This window comes from Athene noctua, chromosome 7 (genome assembly GCF_965140245.1).
Source record: "Athene noctua chromosome 7, bAthNoc1.hap1.1, whole genome shotgun sequence".
Classification (NCBI taxonomy): domain Eukaryota; kingdom Metazoa; phylum Chordata; class Aves; order Strigiformes; family Strigidae; genus Athene; species Athene noctua.
Window position 1 is genome coordinate 11,565,650 of NC_134043.1, and position 19,565 is coordinate 11,585,214.

At 47.6% G+C, this 19,565-nt stretch overlaps 1 protein-coding gene across 1 annotated transcript in view; it reads left to right on the forward strand.

Moving 5' to 3' along the window:
- The window catches only part of ITGB5 (integrin subunit beta 5), a 63,523-nt gene that overhangs the window by 39,043 nt on the left and 4,915 nt on the right, over positions 1-19,565 (forward strand). The window contains exons 11-12 of the mRNA XM_074910273.1: positions 17,321-17,543; positions 18,245-18,348. Of these exons, the coding sequence (XP_074766374.1) occupies positions 17,321-17,543; positions 18,245-18,348 (327 nt within the window). The remainder of the gene's footprint in view (positions 1-17,320; positions 17,544-18,244; positions 18,349-19,565) is intronic.

The window sequence follows — 19,565 nt, forward strand, 5'->3', positions numbered from 1 at the left end:
GATGAAGCATTTGAAATAATCCCCTGGTGCAGCACAGGTGAAAGGAAAGGTTGTGTCTTGGCCTGTTACTTATTAGAGAAAATCTGTGTTAAAGATTCCTAAAGGTATTTTATGTATAGATTTTTCTGCCCACTGGGAAAGCAAGTCATTCACTGGGAAAGATGTAGCCAGTCATCTTTGCTTAAGCAAAAATAGAGGAGTTATTTAGCTCTGTTTGCTAAAATGGCTTTAATTCCTTGTCAATTTGAGGTCACATAATTTACCTTGTACATAATTGCCTGGATTAGCCTTCAGACCTAATTCCCACAGTAGGAGCTGTGCAAAAGGTTATTCTTTAAAATTTGCCAGCTTTTAAGCAAGTAAAATGCTTCCTTGACTGAAAATCTGGAACAAAATTTTTGAAACAAGTGTAAGCTTGGAAAAATAGGTATTTTTCATGTTTTCTCTAGGGAAGTGGTGGTTTTTTTCTCCGTTGTTTATCTTGCTGTGCCTTTTTCTGAGCTGGGCAGTAAGTGATGGGGCACGTTTTGGTTGCAAGTTTCTGGCTGTTTGAGATGGTTGTGTTGCTAGGCAGGTAGAGGATGATCATGCTTGTTTTCTTTTAGTTAGTGATGCTTTGGCACTGCTCAATATGGGGCAGGCGATACCCTGCTTTTGGCGCTGCCCTGGGGCTCCCCACTGCAGAGCAGTGAAAAAGGCCAGTACCCCATCCCACAGCGACTGCCCCAGACTGGGAGGGCTGAGGCTCTCCCTACTGATACAGGAGCTGAAAGAGGGATGTGCAAGCACAAAAAAAGTATTTGAAAGTAGATGGGGGGAAAAAAACTCAGCTGTGGAGTAATTAAGAGCAGTACTGCCTGAGGGTTCTCTATATGACCATATTGCTCTGATAGTATCATTCCACCGAAAGAGAGTGTATTTACTAGCAAGCAGGGCAGCAATGCTATAAAGAGAGGGCCAAAGTTGCTGGTATAGTGGTTGGTACTGCAAGAGAAGGACATTTCTTTTCTTAAATTTCCTTTTCATCAGGAGAGCCAGAGCTCTGCCACTCCACAGGAAAGCAAGCTGTGTGTCTTATGTTGCACCTGCTTTCTTCTGTCCCTGTGGAGAGCTTCTTGTGCTGGGAAGAGCAGCATAGCTGGTTTGGGATTTGACAGAATTTTTAAAGGCATTTAAAAGTCCTTTTTATAGCTATGGAAGAAAATAAAAGGGTAGGCTGAGGCCAAGTGGCCTCTTTGCTCCAGGGGTGGGATGGAGTTTGGCATGGCTGCATGGGGCAGGGTGGTTTTCCCTATGCCTCCTGGTATTTCTACTGCTGTTGGTTTGTTGGCTTTTTGTTTTGGGTTTTTTGTTTTGGGTTTTTTGTTTTTTTAATTCCAGCAGTTACGATGCTAAGTCTGAGCTGTAGCAAGTGCTGTGCAATGACACAACATTTTGAAATGGTTTTGTCAGCCCAAGAGGCTTGGGGCTTCACCAGCCCACCAAAAGTGTCTGAGCTTGTGCAGTGGAGCTGTGGCCAAAGCTGCACCTAACAAACAGCCCTCTTCTATACAAGCATCTCTGGTGACTTCCAGCATGCTTCTGTGCTCTCTCCTCCCTACAAATAGGGCCTTCTTGAAAAAGAGTGTGCGTTTAGCTCAGTGCTGAACATCCCATCAGCACATGTAGATTTGCCAGCCAGGGAAGTTTGGGTTGTGCCTTGGGTGCAGGATGTCCCCTGAGGCATGATCACTGCTTTTATTCCTTTAAGGGGGAGAAAGGACAACCTGCCATCCTTCTGTCTTCTCCTGGGCACAATGTCTGTCCATGAAAGGCCACAGCATTCTGGTGCCCACCACTCTTGCAGGCTGAGTCCCATCGTGAGGGGAGACCATCAAGTTTTAGCAAACACAGAAACCAAATAAGCAGTGCATCAGGAGCTGTCATTTTGCTGCAGATTGTTGTCATCTCCATCCTTGGTTGGGAGTTGCTTGGCGTGGACCTGTGAGGGGAACTCATCGCTGTTGTCAAGGGCTTTATTTATACTGTATGAATCTTCTGGTAGTGTAGAAGACACTTAATGCCTCTCGGTGCATTTTGGATGACTGTATTTTGAACAGTGTTTTTCACCCCAGAAGAACCCAACCTCAGTTTTAGCACATGGGCTGTGGTCCTCCCCATTAAATACATTTACACCTGCCCCAGCTGTTGAACAAGATGGTATTGTGAACCTCTGAGTGCCTGTCCTGGACAGAGAAGGTGGGAAAGTAGCCAGTCCAACCCAAGCCCAGGTTTTGGGGAGCACAAGGAGGAAAGCACAGTTTTCCAAGCTGAGAAGTAAAAAATACACACATGCAAACAGATTTGCATGTACATGGCTCTGCTTTTTGCGTGGCACCGTGAGCCCATCATCAGCGAGACTGGGCATTTCTTCCTTTTATGATCTGGAGAAAAGCTGACCCACTGAGTCAGTACCATGACACAGGGCTGGGAGGCAGGTTGTGCTCAGGCATCCCATATTCCTGGTGAAAGCCACAGTAGGATTGAAACAGTCTGAAATGAACTTTGAACTTCTTGTCTCTTGGTACTTAGTCCTTTGGTCAGCAAAAGCGTTTTCATTCTTGGGTCCATTTAAAAATATTGGCACCTTATTTTGTCAGTGTTTGAGAGAAGAGATTGACTGCAGACAGTGCTGCATATGGCTGCTGTCCTTTTGTAGCCCCCTGTGAAGTGGAGAAGCAGATTTTGGGTGGAAGATAGTCTAAAGGAGAAGCAAGTATTTAATTCCTCTTAGTGGGAGGTTTAATGTCCCTCCTGCCTCTGTGAGATGGGGAGGAAAAGGGGTCATTTATAACACGTAAATGTTGATTGAAGTTGCATCCAACCGTTAGTTGATGCCACTTAGTCATTAATAAGTCACATTTGTTCCGCTGCTTCCCAAGTCCAGTCACCAGCTCTAGAGTCCAATTTCTGGAAGGGCCATTGGGGATGGCTTGTAGAAGTGCTCTTTTCCTCCAAAAGAGATGCAACTGTGTTATCCACAGCATCACGCTCCAACAAAGCAGGCAGCTGCTTCCCAAACCCCTGAATGCTTCACTCCCAGTTTTTCTCTGGATGGAGAAGTTGCCCTCTTGCATTGAGGCCTTCGGCACATCGCTCGGGCCTCTACTCTGAACTGTGGGTGGCTGTGGGAGAGAGCCCTCCTGCCTGCAGCCTGCCCTCCTGCCTGCAGCCAGGCTCGGGAAGGGACAGCTGGCTGCGCAGACCAGTGCCTTTTGAACCCCTTGGCTTCCTGCCAGGCAGTTTGACAAAAGAGGAAACATCTCAGCACTAATTGCATTCCTGAAGGTCCCATAAAACTAGGTGGCAAGAAGGAGGAGAGGCCCTGGTGAGGTTGTCACATGTTTGCCTCTAATGAAGAGAGACTGGCTTGCCGGAGGCCAAGCTTCATTAGCTTCAGTGCTGCAGACCTATTTTTTTCTTGGAGAGGGGTGGATGCAGAGTAGTATGGCATCATCTTTACTTTGGTGTCTCTAGAGAAATTTCCTCTTAACTATCACTGCCGTTAGCCAGCTCCCCATGTGGGCGTCATCTCTGCACTCTTCAGCCCAGGGCTGTGGTTGTGCACAGGAACATTACTACTGAAGAGTAAGTAAAGAGCACTTGCCACGCTGCAAGCTGTTTCTCCCCCTAAAACACAAAGGATCTCGTCCCAAAAATCCATACTGCCTGAGCAACACACAGACTGCTAATGTTGGTGCAGCTTTGTGGGATCAGGTCTTTTGTGGTTTTTCTCCATTTTTTTAAGAATTAGACAATAAATCAGATTGATAAACACTTTGCAATTGTAAATCAAACCCTTCAACTTCTCTCTAGCTCTTAAACAGCTGTGAGCATCTTAACTGGCTACAATGACTAAAGCATGGCAAAATGGTGATGCCTTGGAGCGTAGGAGCCAGGAGTCTGGCCTCTCTTGCCAGTACAGGGCTTCCAGTGACAGGAAAAGCTTGGGTCAGCAATAAAGCATTGGGTGTCAAATTTGCAAATACATGCAAGTGTCAGAATCACTTCTGAAATGAGATTTGGGAAGTGACAGCTCATTGAGAATCCATCCCCAGTCGCAGAGAATAGCCAAGCTGATGTGTGATGCAATTCCAGCTGCCTTGCAGAAACCACTTCAAAAACTGCTGAGGACATACAAGTCCTCAGTATTTATTTCTGAATGCTTCCCTTTCTTGGTTTTATTAGGTGGGGAAGCACTGTGAGGTTTTAGCCTGTACTAAGGCCCAGTGAGATAAGGCTTTTCTGTTTGTTTTAACATAGCCTCAAATTATAAATCTCACTCCTGCTTTTGCAATTTGTTTTTGGTGTTCCCCATCCCAGGCACCGTAACAAGTGGTTTGCAGGAGGTCTGGTGGGATGGTAGCTCCAGTGCCAGCACAGCATTGTTTTGGGTTGTGCAATAGAGCCCCATGCTTTGAGAGCAGCACTTAGGTTTGATGGTACCACTGGTGCCTTCACCCTGGGGTTTCTGGCGGGGCCTGTTACCATGCAAATCACTGTGCCCATGGACACATCTTATAGAAATACTTTTTTCTACGCTTACTTTTGTAGTTATTATTCACCTACCCAGTGGTAGTGCCTGCACATAAGATGCTGGTGTGCATCTGAAGACTCAGATGTGAGAACAAAGGTGATCCAGCTTTAACAATTTTTTCTTGTCTTAATTATTTTAATTCCTAGTGTGTAAGCTTTTACCAGAAGCTGCTGTTAAGAAAGAAATGGGTAGTAGTTGATTTATTAACCTCCAAGTTGCAGGTGATGAGTTGAACGTGGTTTGGGGAAGAAGGGCATCTTGCCTGTGCCCACTGCCTGTGGCAATGCCAAGGCGAAGGTGTCATTAAGCAAATGTAGCCCCTGCCAGAAGGGAAGATTGTGGCCTGTGGCAGAAAGAGGATAGGGAACACAGCCTAAACCACATCTGCAATGTTTTCTTTTAAGTCATGTCAAGTCTTGTTATTTTTAGATTTTTGATTTGGGGTATTTTTTATTTAGTTTGTGTAAAAAGGTGGAATTTGAGCACTGCATAGTAAAAAAGGATCTGAAGGGGAGAGACAAAAGGACCATATAATATGTGGAAGTTAAAAATAATCCTTCAGTTGTTGCTAAGTGCTTGTGCAACTGTGAGCCATTCAGCTGTGGAGATGTGACTCCGTCTCTGCGGTGGCTGCCCCACAGGTCACTCCTGATCCGCTCCCTGGTCTGGGGGAGGATGGGGAGCACACGTCTACCAGCATTTTTGAGGCTGTATTTTAGCGACAGAGGATGCAGTGTCAACTCAGGTCCCCATGGTGCAACCTCACAGTGCTGGTTGCTTCATTAGTGGTCCCAGATATTAGCAGGTGGGGGGCTCATGGGGGGCCAGGCAGCAGCTGTGTGTGTTGTCAGGGCTACAGGGCATGCGAGAGCAGTTTGGGGTGAGCTGAACCCACTAAATCCTCTGAGCCAAACCCCTTTTCCATTAGGGTGGGTTATAGGACTGCGAGTGTCTATTTTCCACACCAAAGAGCAGGTAGGGGACAGGGAAATAAAAACCAGCTGATGTTGGGCTGGAAAACAGAAGCATGTTGTCATGCTGTGTGGGGCACAGGGTGACCGTCGCTTCTTCTTAGCAGCCAGCAAATCTGGTTTCAGGCATCTTGCAGTCTTCTGCCTACAGAGCTGCTGCATAGCCCAGGGGGACCTTATGGCCAGAATAAGTAATGAGGAGATGGCACTGTGATAGCATCTCTTTTTTAAGATGTGGTCAAGACTCAGTCAGGCTGCACATTTATCCTAGAGCTTCCTCAAAACCTTTCTCCTTGCTGTATTCCATTCGGCCTTGGCTTTTATTGCCTGCAGAAGCTGCTCAGCCAAAGTCTTTGCCCCGAGACATCTGTGCACCTGAGAAGAAAACATAAAACAAAAATAAAATTCACAAAAAATCCCTGAATAAGACGGGAAAAATAAGCCCCTGACTTGCTGTGTCCTGTAGCAGTGATGAACTGAGACTGGAGTGCCCATGTATGGCATCACTGGTGGGTGGGCATCCCCTCTCCAGCTTACATCCCCTCTCCACCTGTGAAACATTTTGGCTTCAACAAGAATAGACTACAAGCATTTAATGAGAAATTAATCAAATGGGGGACCTCCACTGTCCTCTTCCTTTTTCGAGGTTAAACTGTGAAGCTGGGCATGTTCCACTCTTATCATGTGTATCAGTGTAAAGAAAGGTAAGGTTTAGGTTAACTCCATTTATTCCCATCTTGGGGGTCAGCCTAAAGAAATGTAAGGTGGACCAGGTCAGGTGGGGCAGGGAGGGCTGAGGGCTGTGAAGGGGATTAACTGGAAGAGCAGCCAGCTGAATTCACCTTCATGTGGCTTAGACCAAAGCCATTCTCACCCTGTGTACAAGCTCCCCGAGGATGCTGTTGGCCATGTGTCCAAAGTAATTTGTCTGCATGACAGCATCTGAGTCCCAAATCAGAAAAAACTACTCCTTTTTTTTTTTTTTTTTTCCCAAAGCATGTTTGTATAAAACAGATCTTTTCTGATGTCAGTTGATATTCCTGCTTGACCTTCTGCAGAGTGTGGAGGCTGCAGTGCCACTGCAACATTTTGGGGAAGCAGAGTGCGATTGCTCGAGCGGTGATTTGGAAAATGTTTCCACAGGTGGGGAAGGACCTATGGAGGAGCCTGCTGCTGCCATCATGTGTGGGATGTGGCTTTTGGGTCTCAGTCAGGTGACAGGAGCCGGTGGCCAAGCCCAGGGGTCAGACGAGGCTGCTTCCTGCAGTGCCTTCCCGAAAGGCTGAGTCAGGGCCGTGTTTGGCATGGGGGCAGCGAGCTCTGAGAGCATCTCTTGAAACCTCTTAACTTTTAATGGGGGATGTCACAGAGAAACTGTCTGCTCTTTACACAGCGTGAAGAGGATGAGAAACCACAGGGACGTGTATGAGATGTGCTCACCTGCTGTGCGCAGCCTGCAGTGCCCCACACTTGCATCTTACCACGCGTTGGGGTGGCACCTTCTCTAATGGAAAGCAGGGACGCCCAGCCCTGGGCTCCCAGATAATTCAAAATGGTAGAGAGAGGCTTCCCAGGAGCTGTGCATGCAGCTGGCTGGCATTAGCATCCCTCTTTAGCAGTGTTTGAATTTGCCTTGCAAGCAAGTGGTTCCCAAGTATCAACCACTATTATCTTAGAGGACTGTGGGGAGACAGAGAAATGGGGGCACTCACACTGATGCTTGATGCCTGTCACCATGTGTTAGTGGACTGTTTGTTATTTGATTTGTAACAGAGAAGCCAGAAGGATTTTTATTTAAAACACATCCTCTACCAATGCAGGCTTTTTGGGTCATGCAGACAGGCTTTGGCTCGGGTGCACCCTCCCTTCTCTTGGCAGTCCTAAATCAAGAGAGATGGGCATCCTGTAAACCGCTGTTGTGGAAGGGACCCATCCTTAATGCTGTCCTGCTGGTGCCTGTGCAGCCAACCTCTTGGTCCTGACAGCTCCTTCACTCTTTGCAGGTCTCTCTGCCTTAAGCTACCAAATTCAGCTGTGTGTCCCATGTTGTTCTGGGTGTGCTTATCCCCAGGAGCTGTGGCTCATAGCCCTGGTGAAGAGATGGGCTGAGAGCCAGGTAGGAGATGTTTTGCATCCCAAATTTCATCGTCATGAAGTCTCACGCAAATCCTCAGTGGCCTTTTGGAGGAGCATGGGGGTGACACAGTGCATTTGTTTCTTCACATGTCCAGTCCTGGAAGGCTCTTGAAAACTCCCTGCTGCTTCCCCCCGGGGCACCAACTCCACCCTTCCTCAATCTCTCTCTTCTGCTTCCTCTCCAAATTTATTTTTTCCCCTTTAATCTGGTTTCTGTTCTCTTTCCAGTTTAATCCTAGACATGTGCTGCTCTCCTCCCGGAGCGTGCACATCCCCATCCTTCTCTGTGCCCATTGAAAAGGCTGAAGATCCCAAGGGGTTCAGATGACTTCTGGGCTGGGGCAAATGACATGGGGTGACCCTCACAGACAGGCCATGACCTGCAAAAGCATGGAAAGTGCTTATAGCTGAAGCATGTAAAAATGCCTGGTTGCCCCCCTGACTGCTCTGCTAATGACCTCCCGTGTTACCCAGTGCAGCTGCTGTGTTTCAGGGCAGAAGTGGCTGTATTTCAGTGCAGGTGGGTGGTTCTTAGCTAGAATGCTCTGTACTTAATGTATATGCTCCTCTGGATTTCTTTCACAATAAATAAATTCAGTATTAGGTATTACACCACCAGGCATTACTGTTACAATATTGCCTGTTAAATATTATCAGTTATTTGGGAGTTGGAGTCAATGATCCTTATGGGTCCCTTCCAACACAAGATATTTTATGATATTTGCATGGATTTCTCATGGGAACACACATGATACTTCCATTTATGTTTCTGCTCAGTGCTGTGTTTATTCTTCATCTGCCTGTTTCTGGCAGCAGGTATACCCTGCCTGCCTTTCCTCACGCCAAGGGTTTGTGTTGGTCACACTGAAGCAACAATGGAGTTGGACTTTCTTTCCGCAGCGTATCGTGTATTCCTTCAGTAGCGTTTCCATTCCTGGCATGAAAGGTCAAGGCTGCCTTTTCTTACCCCTCCTTTCCCCTGCCCGGGCCCTCATTGCTGTCAAAGTCTTGCAGCTCTCTCCAAATCTGGCAGCAGCTCCTCGGAGGACCAACCCGCACAGAGTGCTGCTGTTCCTGCCTCTTTTCACTGGGGTTTCTCCTTGGCTTTGAGCGGACCTTTTGCAAGTGTTAATGCATGCTAATGAGGCATTAAATGCCAGGGCAGAATTAAAGAATAAAGAAGTGATGTCTTTGACATCTTTATGGGAGCCAGAACTCCGTCTGTGGGTCTCTGCTCTTAAAGTGGCACAGCGTGTGGGTCACAACCCGAGGTGTCACCTGATGGTGCATGCACATACCCAAATGCCCCTGTCCTGCTGCAGCCACCCCCTCCCATGGCCAGGAAACCCCATACCTCAGAAAATACAAAGCTCCAAAATAAAAACAAGATGAACTTTGAAAACACAGCTCATTGCCCACTTGCTCCCCAAAGAGAGAAGATGGTCTTAGAACAAACTCACTTAAATGATCTGCCTTTATGGCTGACATCCCACTGAGTTTGGAATTTTCATTTGATCCTTCTGATGATAGTAATTAACAGAAATAAACATTTGGAAATGAATACTGTATTTGGGGTTTAGAGGCAGATGAAAGCCTCAAACCAGCAGGTAAGTAAAATTCTGGGTCTCTGCATTTCTTGTTGAAGTGCACTGACAACTTGTGACTTTTTGCTCAGTTTGGCTTAAAAAATTGAGTTTAAATGATTGGCCTGAAAAGGAAATGCAGCACAGGCTGCGGGTTTGTTCTTTCTCTTCTTTTTTTGTCTTATTTTGAATGATATTCTGACTTCTTCCAGCTTCTTTGAGAAAGGAGAAATCTGTTCCAAAACCCTGGACCTTTGGTGAACTTGCATCAGATTATGTGTTTGCATCCAAACACAGAACTGGGCAAGGCTCCCATGGCACTGGATTTTAGAGAAACAATCTCTGCTCCAGAGCCCACTCCTCTTAACGAGGTCCAGCTGAAAGGACATTCAGCCCACTTGGGCTTCAGCAGGGTGGGAATTAGCCTGCTTTTCATTTGAAGGATGGACCTGAACCATAGAATCTGGCCCTGGAGTTCAGGCATTTGGGATCGTGCAGCTTTGTTTCGGAGCCAAGTTTTATTTTAAGAACAAATCTGGAGGGTTTTTTTGGGTGGTAGGAGCCTGCTCAGGCACTGGAGTGGGAGGATGAAGTTTGTCCTTCCTGGAGGCACCAGGCGTCAGTGGAAGGGTTGCAGACTATAGCTTTTCTCAGGCCCTTTATCCACATTTCATCTAACTGCATGCTCCCCATATGTCCCCTTGTGTTTCTGAATATTCCAGAACCTTCATGGTGACAAAAGCTGAAGGCTAAATACAGACTTGTATAAGCAGACCCGGGCAAAGAGATGGGCCAAGAAGTTTATAAGGGGGTTGTTGGACCCATGGGTGTTGGTGTTATCTGGGCAGGGTTGGGAAAGCCAAGTGGAAGCTGCTCTTTGCCAAGCAGTTTTCTTTGTCAGGCTTTCTGGGGAGAGAGGAAACATATTGGGGGAGCTGCACTGAGGGGGTTTTGCGAGTAGGTGTTATCTGCTAGAGGGCCAGAGTTAACTGGAGAGAGGAGCACTGTGGTAGGAGAGGTGTTGGTGCATCCCATGGGACACCCAATAAATGCCTGCATGAGAAGGGGTGTAGGTCGATAGAAAAGGACAGTGGTACAGAGCCCTTTTTGAGTTAGAGGATTGGAGGGAAACACAGGAAGGGGAAAAGCCAGAGGATTCACACACACACCTTCCTATCTGGCTCAAAGAATAATATGATTTGTTAGCAGTTTCTGCAGTGCCTTCCATGTCAGGTGCTTAAGGGGTGACAAAGCCAAGGATGATCATGTGTCCAATTTGGTGGGATGGTATTTGGACCCGTGGCTCAAAGGGAACCGGCACACCCATCCCAATTGCCCCTGCTCAGGATGAAGCACTGCATCTCTGGGAGGATCTGGCAGCAGTCCTCAATCCATATCACTCCCTGCATCGGTAGCAGCGTCGGCAGCAGGACCTAAAAGCTCCAATTCCCAGATCTGGGTCTCCATCCAAAAGGCCACGTGTGGCAGGCTCGTCTGAGGCGCTAACATAAGCAAAAGTCAAGAGATTTGTGGAGTGCTGAGCTTACATTAAAAGAGAAAAAAAAAAAAAAAAAAAAAAAGGAAGGCTTTATTTTAAGAAACGCAGCTTTAGATCTTCAGGAAATGACTCCTCACTGCCCGTTTTGGCTTTCTGGTGGATCATCAGCCATATCTCATGATTGCGTTTCATCCCCACTTCTGTAGCAGACAGAAGGAAAATGAGGAAAGGCTGGCCAGGGCTGCTGCAGGAAATCCGCCTGGCCTGGATTGCTTTTGAGTGCCTTCATTAGACAGCAGTTTCCAAAGCCCCGTTTTCCCTGCATAGTTCTCATTTAACCCAGAAGTTCCCAAGTGAGTGAGAAACTGGGGGGCTAAAGGATTTTTTGTAATGGCAGCGCTGCAGTGTGGGGGTTGCTGGCAGTGATGTGGAGCTGGTGATGGAGCATGTGGTACCCACGGCTGAATTAGCAGCTCAAGAACGTGTTTATTCTTTCCCTTTGGTTTCATTAGTCTGCATCTCTGATGCTATTTTTTATGATTGGTGAGCTCAACCAGCACTAGGATTGAAATAAAGGCTTATTTAAAGCCTTGTTGATTCTTTGCCAAACCCCTATGCTTCTGAATATAAATATCCATTGAAATGAATGCAATGGGAAGATGCACAGCTCCATGGTGTCTGGTGTAAATAACATACAGAAAAGCAACACTTACTTATTACTACTCTCTTAGTGTTTGTTTTGTTGTTTCAATATTGCATGTGGATAAATGAGCACGGGTGAGCTCTCTTCTGGTGTGAATGGAAGCGGGCGGTGGATGCATTTCAGTTTACACAGAAACCTTGGACCCTTGATGTTTGTCTGTCTGTGTTTATATAGTAACCTCATTTTCACAAGGAGGTTGTTATGCTCCGTAGGCTCCAGGAGTTGGGAATGCTCCTGCCAACCTGCCACTCTTGTGTTGCCTGCCAGACTGGCCTGACCCAGGGAACGGATCCTAAGCCCATCCCCAGTTTGAAAATTTCCCAACCTCTCCCTGACTTTCTACTGGTGCTGACCATCTGGCAACAGGATGGTGCCGCAACCTGAGCTGTGCCGCAGGCAGACTGCCCCGCCTTGCCTGGCCTCTTGATGTGCAGCACTCACTGCTTTGAGTCACAGAAAGAGATTAGTGGGGAAGTCAATGATTTATTTGCCTAAGCAGGCACTGTGTCTTACCATAGCCCTTTCCCAAACGGAAAGGTCTACATTTTCCAAATGTTCAAAGCCTCTTCTGCTGCCCTTCCTCCTCACACTCAAAATATGCTGTTCACAGAGCCTCTCCTGCAGGCGTCAGGCACTTTTGCTGGGAGGTTGGCTGGTCTGATACAAAAATTATACTTAAGCAGTGTCCTGTGTCAGTAGGGTTTAACTTCTTCTTATCTCATAAGCAGATGTTTTGATGCATCCACCCCTAGGGAGTACAAACATGTGGCTTCTGTGTCGGGGCTCTCCGGGTGATGGGCACAGCGGCCAGAGCTCGTTAAAGGGATGGCACCGGGGAATCTAGAAATTGCTTGCCATAACTTATTTCTCTTAATTGGTTTTCCTGTGGGGTTTTTGAGGGTTTCTTTCAAACTAGTTGTTCAAGAAACCAAAAATGACAAAAGCACAGCATTTTGAAGGTCCTGACCCAAAGCCTGGAGGTGAGCATGAAGGTGCAAAAATAAGTGGTTTGACTTAATGGGAACAAAATGCAGTATGACCTTTCACCACCTGAGTGCTCAGAAACCAAGAAACTAGCTTAAAAATCATGAGGATATTTTTTTTTCTTATATGGTAGGCACATCAATTTAATATTCTAGAAAGTGGGGGAAAAAAGGGAGTTTGGGAGGGGCTTGTTTTTAAACTCTTTCTCCCCCTCCATAAAATCTGGGATCATTTTTATTTCTTTCAAAAGAAAGCTGATATTTTTGCATGATTTTGTGGTCCCCAGAATTAGGGGGCTTTAGGAAAACCACTATCAAAAGGCCTAGTGACAGAGCTTTTAGTGCATTGAGTTTCAGAGCTCTTGGTGCAGCAGCTGTCAGTGCAATTCCTAAAAGGCAGACAGTTATCGCAGAGGGCAGACAGGCTGTCCCACGAAGCACTTGGCAACCGCAGGGTCCCACTTTGCAGCCTGCTGTCAGGAAGCCTGGAATGAAATGGGGTTCAGAGGCTGGAAGTGTCTGCCAGAAGCTGCTATCCCAATTCCTGCTTGCCCGCAACAACCCCACTCGGGAACCGGAGCCGTGAGACACAGCGCTGGTGTCGGGCTGCCAAGCCAGGTGTGTGCGGTGCTGGGGTGAGGGCAGAGGGGATGGCAGGCAGCTGAGGGGAGAATCAGAGGCAGCTGGGGTGAAATGGGGATGGTTAGATGTCCTGCTAAAAGCCGCCTGAGTGGCGGCAAGATGTGCAGCCCAGCCAGGGCGTGGCAGTGGATGTAGATGTGTTTTGGGGCATGAAAAGAGACAGAGGGACCAGCTAGGCTGTAGGTCCTGGTCCACTTGGTGGCCTCCTTGGGAAGAGGATGCCTCCAATCAGTGGTGCAGTCCATGGCTCCTGCCCTGCTGGATCCTAGACTAGTCCAAACTCAGCCTGAGGACTGCTTTCCCCCGCCAGAAGCATGGCTTTCCACTGCTACACCCTCACAGCATGTTTCTGCAGCCTCCCTGACATGTGTTTCGTGTTAGTCCCCCCAACAATCAAGAGCTGGCTGGAAAGTATGTTATCAAATTCAGAGGGAGCATTTAATTTCCCAATTAGATCTGGATCTTTTAAACATCTAAGCTTGTCTCATTTCAAGGATGAGAACAGAAGAAAACATCTCTTGTTATGTTTGGAGAACATTATGTCTTTTGGCTTCACAAACCAGCTTTAATAGAGAACACGCAAACTCAGAGGGTCAAGGGCATTAGAGTCCAGGGTAATGTCCTACACATGAGACTTCTGCTGGTGAGAGGTGTCTGGAAACACACCCTCCCTGAGGACACATTTTTATCTTGGAAATGAAACTGGGAAGTGAAACTAGGTTCATAATTGTCATAGTGGTAGAAGGCTTCCTGCAGGCATGATCTTACATAGCATAGAGACTGCTTAACCACATCAGCACTGCGTGCGACCGTAGGATAGCTGAGACTGGAAATGGGCAGCACATTTTGCTGCAACATATGAGCACCAGGTAGCACTTTGCATGCTGCAAACCTCAGCTCTGGGTCACCATCACCAAAAGGCTTGCTGCCACATTGCCCTGGGGCTCCTCTCAGGTGGTGTCCTGAGCAAAGAGGATGGAGTGGTTTCCCATCTCTGGTGCTCCAGGTGGACGTTGAGAGATGACTCTTGTCACACCTATATGAGAAATAAATGTATCCCGCTCACCACGTTCCTCCAACCTTCAGGCTGTGTGGGAGATGGATGGAGGGCACCAGAAGTGGAGCTCGTGGTGCTTGCAGCAGTGGCCACTCTTTCAAGCTGATGCAGGCAGTGAAGATTGTAACATCTTTGCCGTTAAAGGTCAACATGGAAATTCCCACTCTTGGCACATTCCCTGTGGTGAGCTTCAGCCAGTGACTTCTTGAATGTTGAGCCAGTGTGGCCAAGGCAGAAAACACATTTCAACATGTTTTTAAATTTTAAGCTCACACCCCACACTTACTCACCCTCACAGAAGTGCTTTTTTCTTCATACACTTCAATAGCAAAACCACTTGCTCTAAGATGATTTTTCTTAAATTTTCCAGTCGCAGTGGTTTAGTAGGATGCATTATTTGGAAATGGCTGTTTCCCTTCCCCAGGACAGTCATTCCAGGCTCCATCCCCAGCCTGCCCAGGGGCTGGAAGGGATGTGCAGTCTTTCTGGCCTCCTATACTGGCCTGGCACTGACAGCTTTAAAAACTGAACCATTTCAAGGTCCAGAGACAGATTCCCAATGGTTTTGCATCTTTTGCTGGGCTCTGTGGTGTCCTAGGAGGACTGAAGTAAGTCTGATGATATAGGGGCTCTGCTCCTCTGCCCAAGAGAAGGGGGGTGTCTGCCACCCAGATCAGGAGCATGCAGTGGTGTGAATGCAATCAGCTTGCTTCTCTTGGCCCTCACAGCTCAAATTCAACCATGAGCACATTCACTAAATGCCATATACACGGATTCTCAATGCCAGCTGCTTTGGATTCCTTGAAATAGTGCCCATTTAAGAAAACCATGTTTTATAGTTAATTTGGACACATTCATTGCCATGGAGGCGCAAAACTTTTGCTGTGTGTGAGAGCCCAACGGCCTGAATTAATTGTGTATAAAAGCCAGCCACCCCATTTGATTTACTTGTGAAGCACAGGGCACGGGGGGGCCTGTTCTGCAGCTGCTCCCCGAGCGGCACCAGTGGTGGACCTAGCTTTGTCCATGGGCTCAAAACTGGAGCTTTGGGCAAACCAAACCTGCCTGTACAGATGTGTCTGGGGCAAGGGCAAGGCTGTCATCATGAAGGCAAACAGAGCGAGGAATTTTTAATCTCCATCAGATGCAGGCAGGGAAGGAGGTCACCTCCAGAGATCTTGTAAACATAATCTCCTCTGTCTAGTAATGTTTAAGTTTGCAGGCCGGATCCAAAGCAAACAGTGGAAGTGCAAAAGAGGCTGTAGGAGGGCAACTTGTGATGTGCTGGGACATACGAGATGCCTAGTAAAACAGAAGGTGCTCCCATGACTTTTGGCAAGGGATATAGCTTGACGATCTACAGCCTCTCTGGTAATCTTGGAGCAGTGGGAGTGGCAGGAAGATGAGAAGTTTTGTGCCGATGAAAGGAGCATGTGTATAATTTATCTTGTCTGAGGTTCTTGAGGCTGTTTCCAGTGGGAAAGCTGAGCTGTAATTAAGTTACTGATGATCCTCGTATACAAACCCTTCAGCTCCATAAACTATGCCTTCAAAGGCATCTCTTCTCCTAGGGACCGACCAAGGAGGAATTCGAGCAGTGTTTTCAGAGAGCTGATGGATGCCTTTCTGAAACCAGATGCTCGGCAGCCAGCCACTCCACTTACTGTCACTGCAAGCCTTGAAGCGTGTTGACTTTCTCAGCCGATTACTAAACCCTGAAGCTGCAAGGGGATGCTTCAGCAGAGGAGCACCCTTACTGGATTGGTTTCTTCATCCACTTCTGCTGTGAGCTGCCCTGAGCTACCCCCTGGGGGAGGTTCAGCTGGTCCCAGCAACCTTCATGGTACTGGCTGGGACATAGAGGTCTCACTTGGACACAGGAGACGGTCCTTGTTGATTTAATGTTCTTTAAGGCATTTTAAGATTTTGGGGAGTACTTGTTAGGTAAAACTGTTAGGAAGAAGAGTAGGAAAGACTTTATGAAATGGTCAACCTGTTAGGCTTTTTTGCTGCTAAACTCTGGGTTCAAAACCAGCAAGAAAGCACTGTTCCATTCCCATCTTCATATCTCTCGATGTAGGCAGAGAAAGAAGAAATTAATTTGTACAAAACACCAGCCAGCCTAGTAATTATGGAAGCCCTCACAAGAGGCCCCCCTCTGTTACACCATTTTGAGGGCCCAGCAGTAATAACTGATCTCCAGAGCTCAGGATCTGCAGTGGACAGGGGAGGATGGAAGAGGAGTAAACTTCTTGTTGAGTGGTGTGGCCTGGAGAAGGCGAGACTAGGACTGTGGCATGGGCCCCCCGTTTACTAGCACAACAGTTCTGCTAGCAAATCCCATGCCATAGCAAGACTGAGCAGAAAACTGGCCACAGTCTGGCTGTGCAACCTCCTGTCTGGCTCATGTGCTCAGCAGCGAGATTGCATTGACCCTGCCACATCCTCTGGTACTCCGAATTATTTGTGTGCCATGCATGTGAGATGGACACATCTGGTTTGAGAAGTATTTCAAAAACTGCTTCCAGACACCCTTCATCAGCCTCAGCATTTTTGCTACTTCAGTAGCAGTGGAAATCATGGTACTAAACTGCACATAAACCTCATAGCTTAGCCAGATCCTTCAGGTGGCACGTGAGTGAGGCTGAGTAATGCTTAGGAAGCTCTGGGGGCTGAATGACAGCGATGCTGCTTGCCTTCTGCAGAAGTGGGAGGTGTAGTGCTCTGCAAAGCCCAGTTACATGGTGCTGGGTACCAGGAGGAGAGGTGAGGACTATTCACTCTGTGGGTAAGAAAGGCTCATGACAACACGCTGCTGAAATGTGCTCTCAGGTGTTAATGTTTGCTTGGTGGTGTCAAGCACTGAATGGGCGTGAGCCAGGAGGGTGCAAAAGGGGCACCCTGAAAGGAGGGGGATACTTGGGAACCCTCATGTGGGAAGAGGAAAGTAAGAGGGTACTAAGTATTGAGACCTGCTTGGAGCATGTGGTCTCTATCAGTTAATCCTGCTTGGGCTCTGCAGGAGTAGATGGTTGTTCCTCACATGGACTTGAGGTGGAAGTCGCCTCCTCCAGCTGTGCTGCTGGTCCCTCCTGCGCAGGGACATCTGCAGCGCCCAGCGCTGGCCCGGAATGCTGCTGCTGCTGATGCCTCCCCCTGCTCTTGCCTTAGGCCACGGAGAGTGTCACTGTGGGGAGTGCAAGTGCCATGCCGGTTACATCGGGGACAACTGCAACTGCTCCACCGAGACAGATGGCTGTGTTTCCAGTGACGGACAGATGTGCAGCGGCAGGGGCACCTGCGTCTGTGGGAAGTGTCAGTGCACTGAGCCGGGGGCTTTTGGAGAGACGTGTGAGAAGTGTCCCACCTGCCCAGGTGTCTGTAGCACTAAAAGGTACTCATGGGGAGCATCCAGAAGGGACTTCTCACTGGTGGGAAGGGCAGCTTTTTGGTTCCTGGGAGACTTTTCAGCTAAGGAGTTACTCCTGCTTCATTAAAGAGGGGTGATTAGCCCCAGACAAGCCTACTCCTGCTCAGAGTCCACACTAAGCAAACTGAGAGTATCCTAGGCAGAGAAGTAACAAGTGTTGCTGCCCAAGTCCTCCTGGAGATTCACATCCCTGTTCATTTCCAATGCTGTCCTGCTCTGCAGAAAAGTCTGGCAATCCAGTTTTGCTGCACCCTGAGCTGCAAATAACCAGGCCCAGAGAGCTGCAAGCTGCAGAGGAAGGGAGAGGGGGGATGATGGATCAATGGAGGTGCCCTGGACATCAACCTCAGACTGGCACAGAGCAGCAATGCTGTCTGCCTTGATCTCACGCAGGATGGAATTTGCAGTAGCTGATGTGCAGTTCCTGACATCCAAAGGGCAAACAGACCCCAAACCTACCATCTGTTTTGCACCTTCATTGAATCCTCTAGAGTAAACCCATCTTTAAGATGGAGATGCTTGGCCCTGAAGCTGTTCTTTCCTTGCGGTGCACATGTGCAGCCACCAGACCAACAACCAGGGAGTTCCTTTCTGAGGGGTGAATCTCTATGTTCATGCTATTTCAGACAGGTGCTTAATCTTCCTTTCCATGTGTCTTTCTGCAGGGACTGCATTGAATGCAAGCTGTTTAACTCAGGAAGACTGGCTGATAACCAAACCTGCCAAAAGCACTGCAAGGACGAGATCATCACCACTGTGGATGTTCTCGGTAAGTAACAGGACTGCTGATGTTGGGAGCCAGTGACTGTGGCATTGAACTCCTCTTAACCAGACCAAGACATATCTGTAAAGAAAGCCTCAGGGAAAACCTGGTATTTAGAAATGTATGTGTGTATGTAGTATGTATATGTGTATATGTGGTATGTGTGACCCTCTCTCTAGGCTGTAATCTAATTGAAGTAAAAAATCCTTTGATTTTAAATAACTTAAAATGAGGGTTTGTGAGGACCACTACTGACAGTGCAAGGAGCAAAGACAATAAGATGAAATCAGATAAGACAGAAGATTAGATGAGCCGTGAGAGAGTGCAAAAGGACAAAGTATCACCCAAAAAAGTAATTCCCTAATCTCCTGAGAATTCATCTTGGAAGAAGTGAGTTTGTAAAAGAAAACAAAGCTGGTTTGGAGAAATTGAGTTCTGCTTTGGTAGAACTAACTGCTAAAAGTCCCCCCAGCAAGCTTCTCTCCCATCCTTTGTGTCCTCTTCTAAAGGTCACCCCACACCTGCATCCGTCAGAAGATGACTTTCTCCCCCTTCTTTTCAAGCTCTTTTCAAGCTCCATTCTGGGAGTCCCTGGTTGCTATTTGGGGGTGTAGAAGGGACCCAAACTGTGACAGCTTTAATCCTGACCCTGACCTTAGTAGTACTCCTTGGAGGGAGGGATGGAGATTTAGCAGAGATAAATTACTGTCCACATCTGACATTTTCTTCTTTTCCCATAGTTTTCAGAGGTGGGAGTGCTCTACCCTACTTGCCCTTTCTCTCCCTTCCTCCCTAGCTGCCTGCAGGGGATGTTTTTCCCATTGACTCCTCTCATATCCAGTGTCTAGCTTTTAAATTACTGCCAGCAGTGTTTCCTACCTTTCCCTTTGGGAGACTTGCTTTCATTCTCTCCATCCTCCCTGCAGTTTACCGGGGAGTGCACCTACACCAGCACACTGTGAGAGGTTACAAGGCACTTCCAAACCACATGAAGCTCCTTCCTGATGGCTGACTGGCCTGTGTTTCTTAGGAGCCAGCATATACTGGGGATTAAAGTTCAACTCTCCTGCCTGGTTGTTGCACCATGCCAAAGCCAGCTTTTGTGCTGCCTGCGCCCTGGGAGGTGAGGCTGGGCTATGGTTTGCCAAACCCCCCGCATGGCTTTGAGACTAAAACACAGCCAAATTTCTGTTTTAAGACTTTTTTGGGGAACTACTCTTATT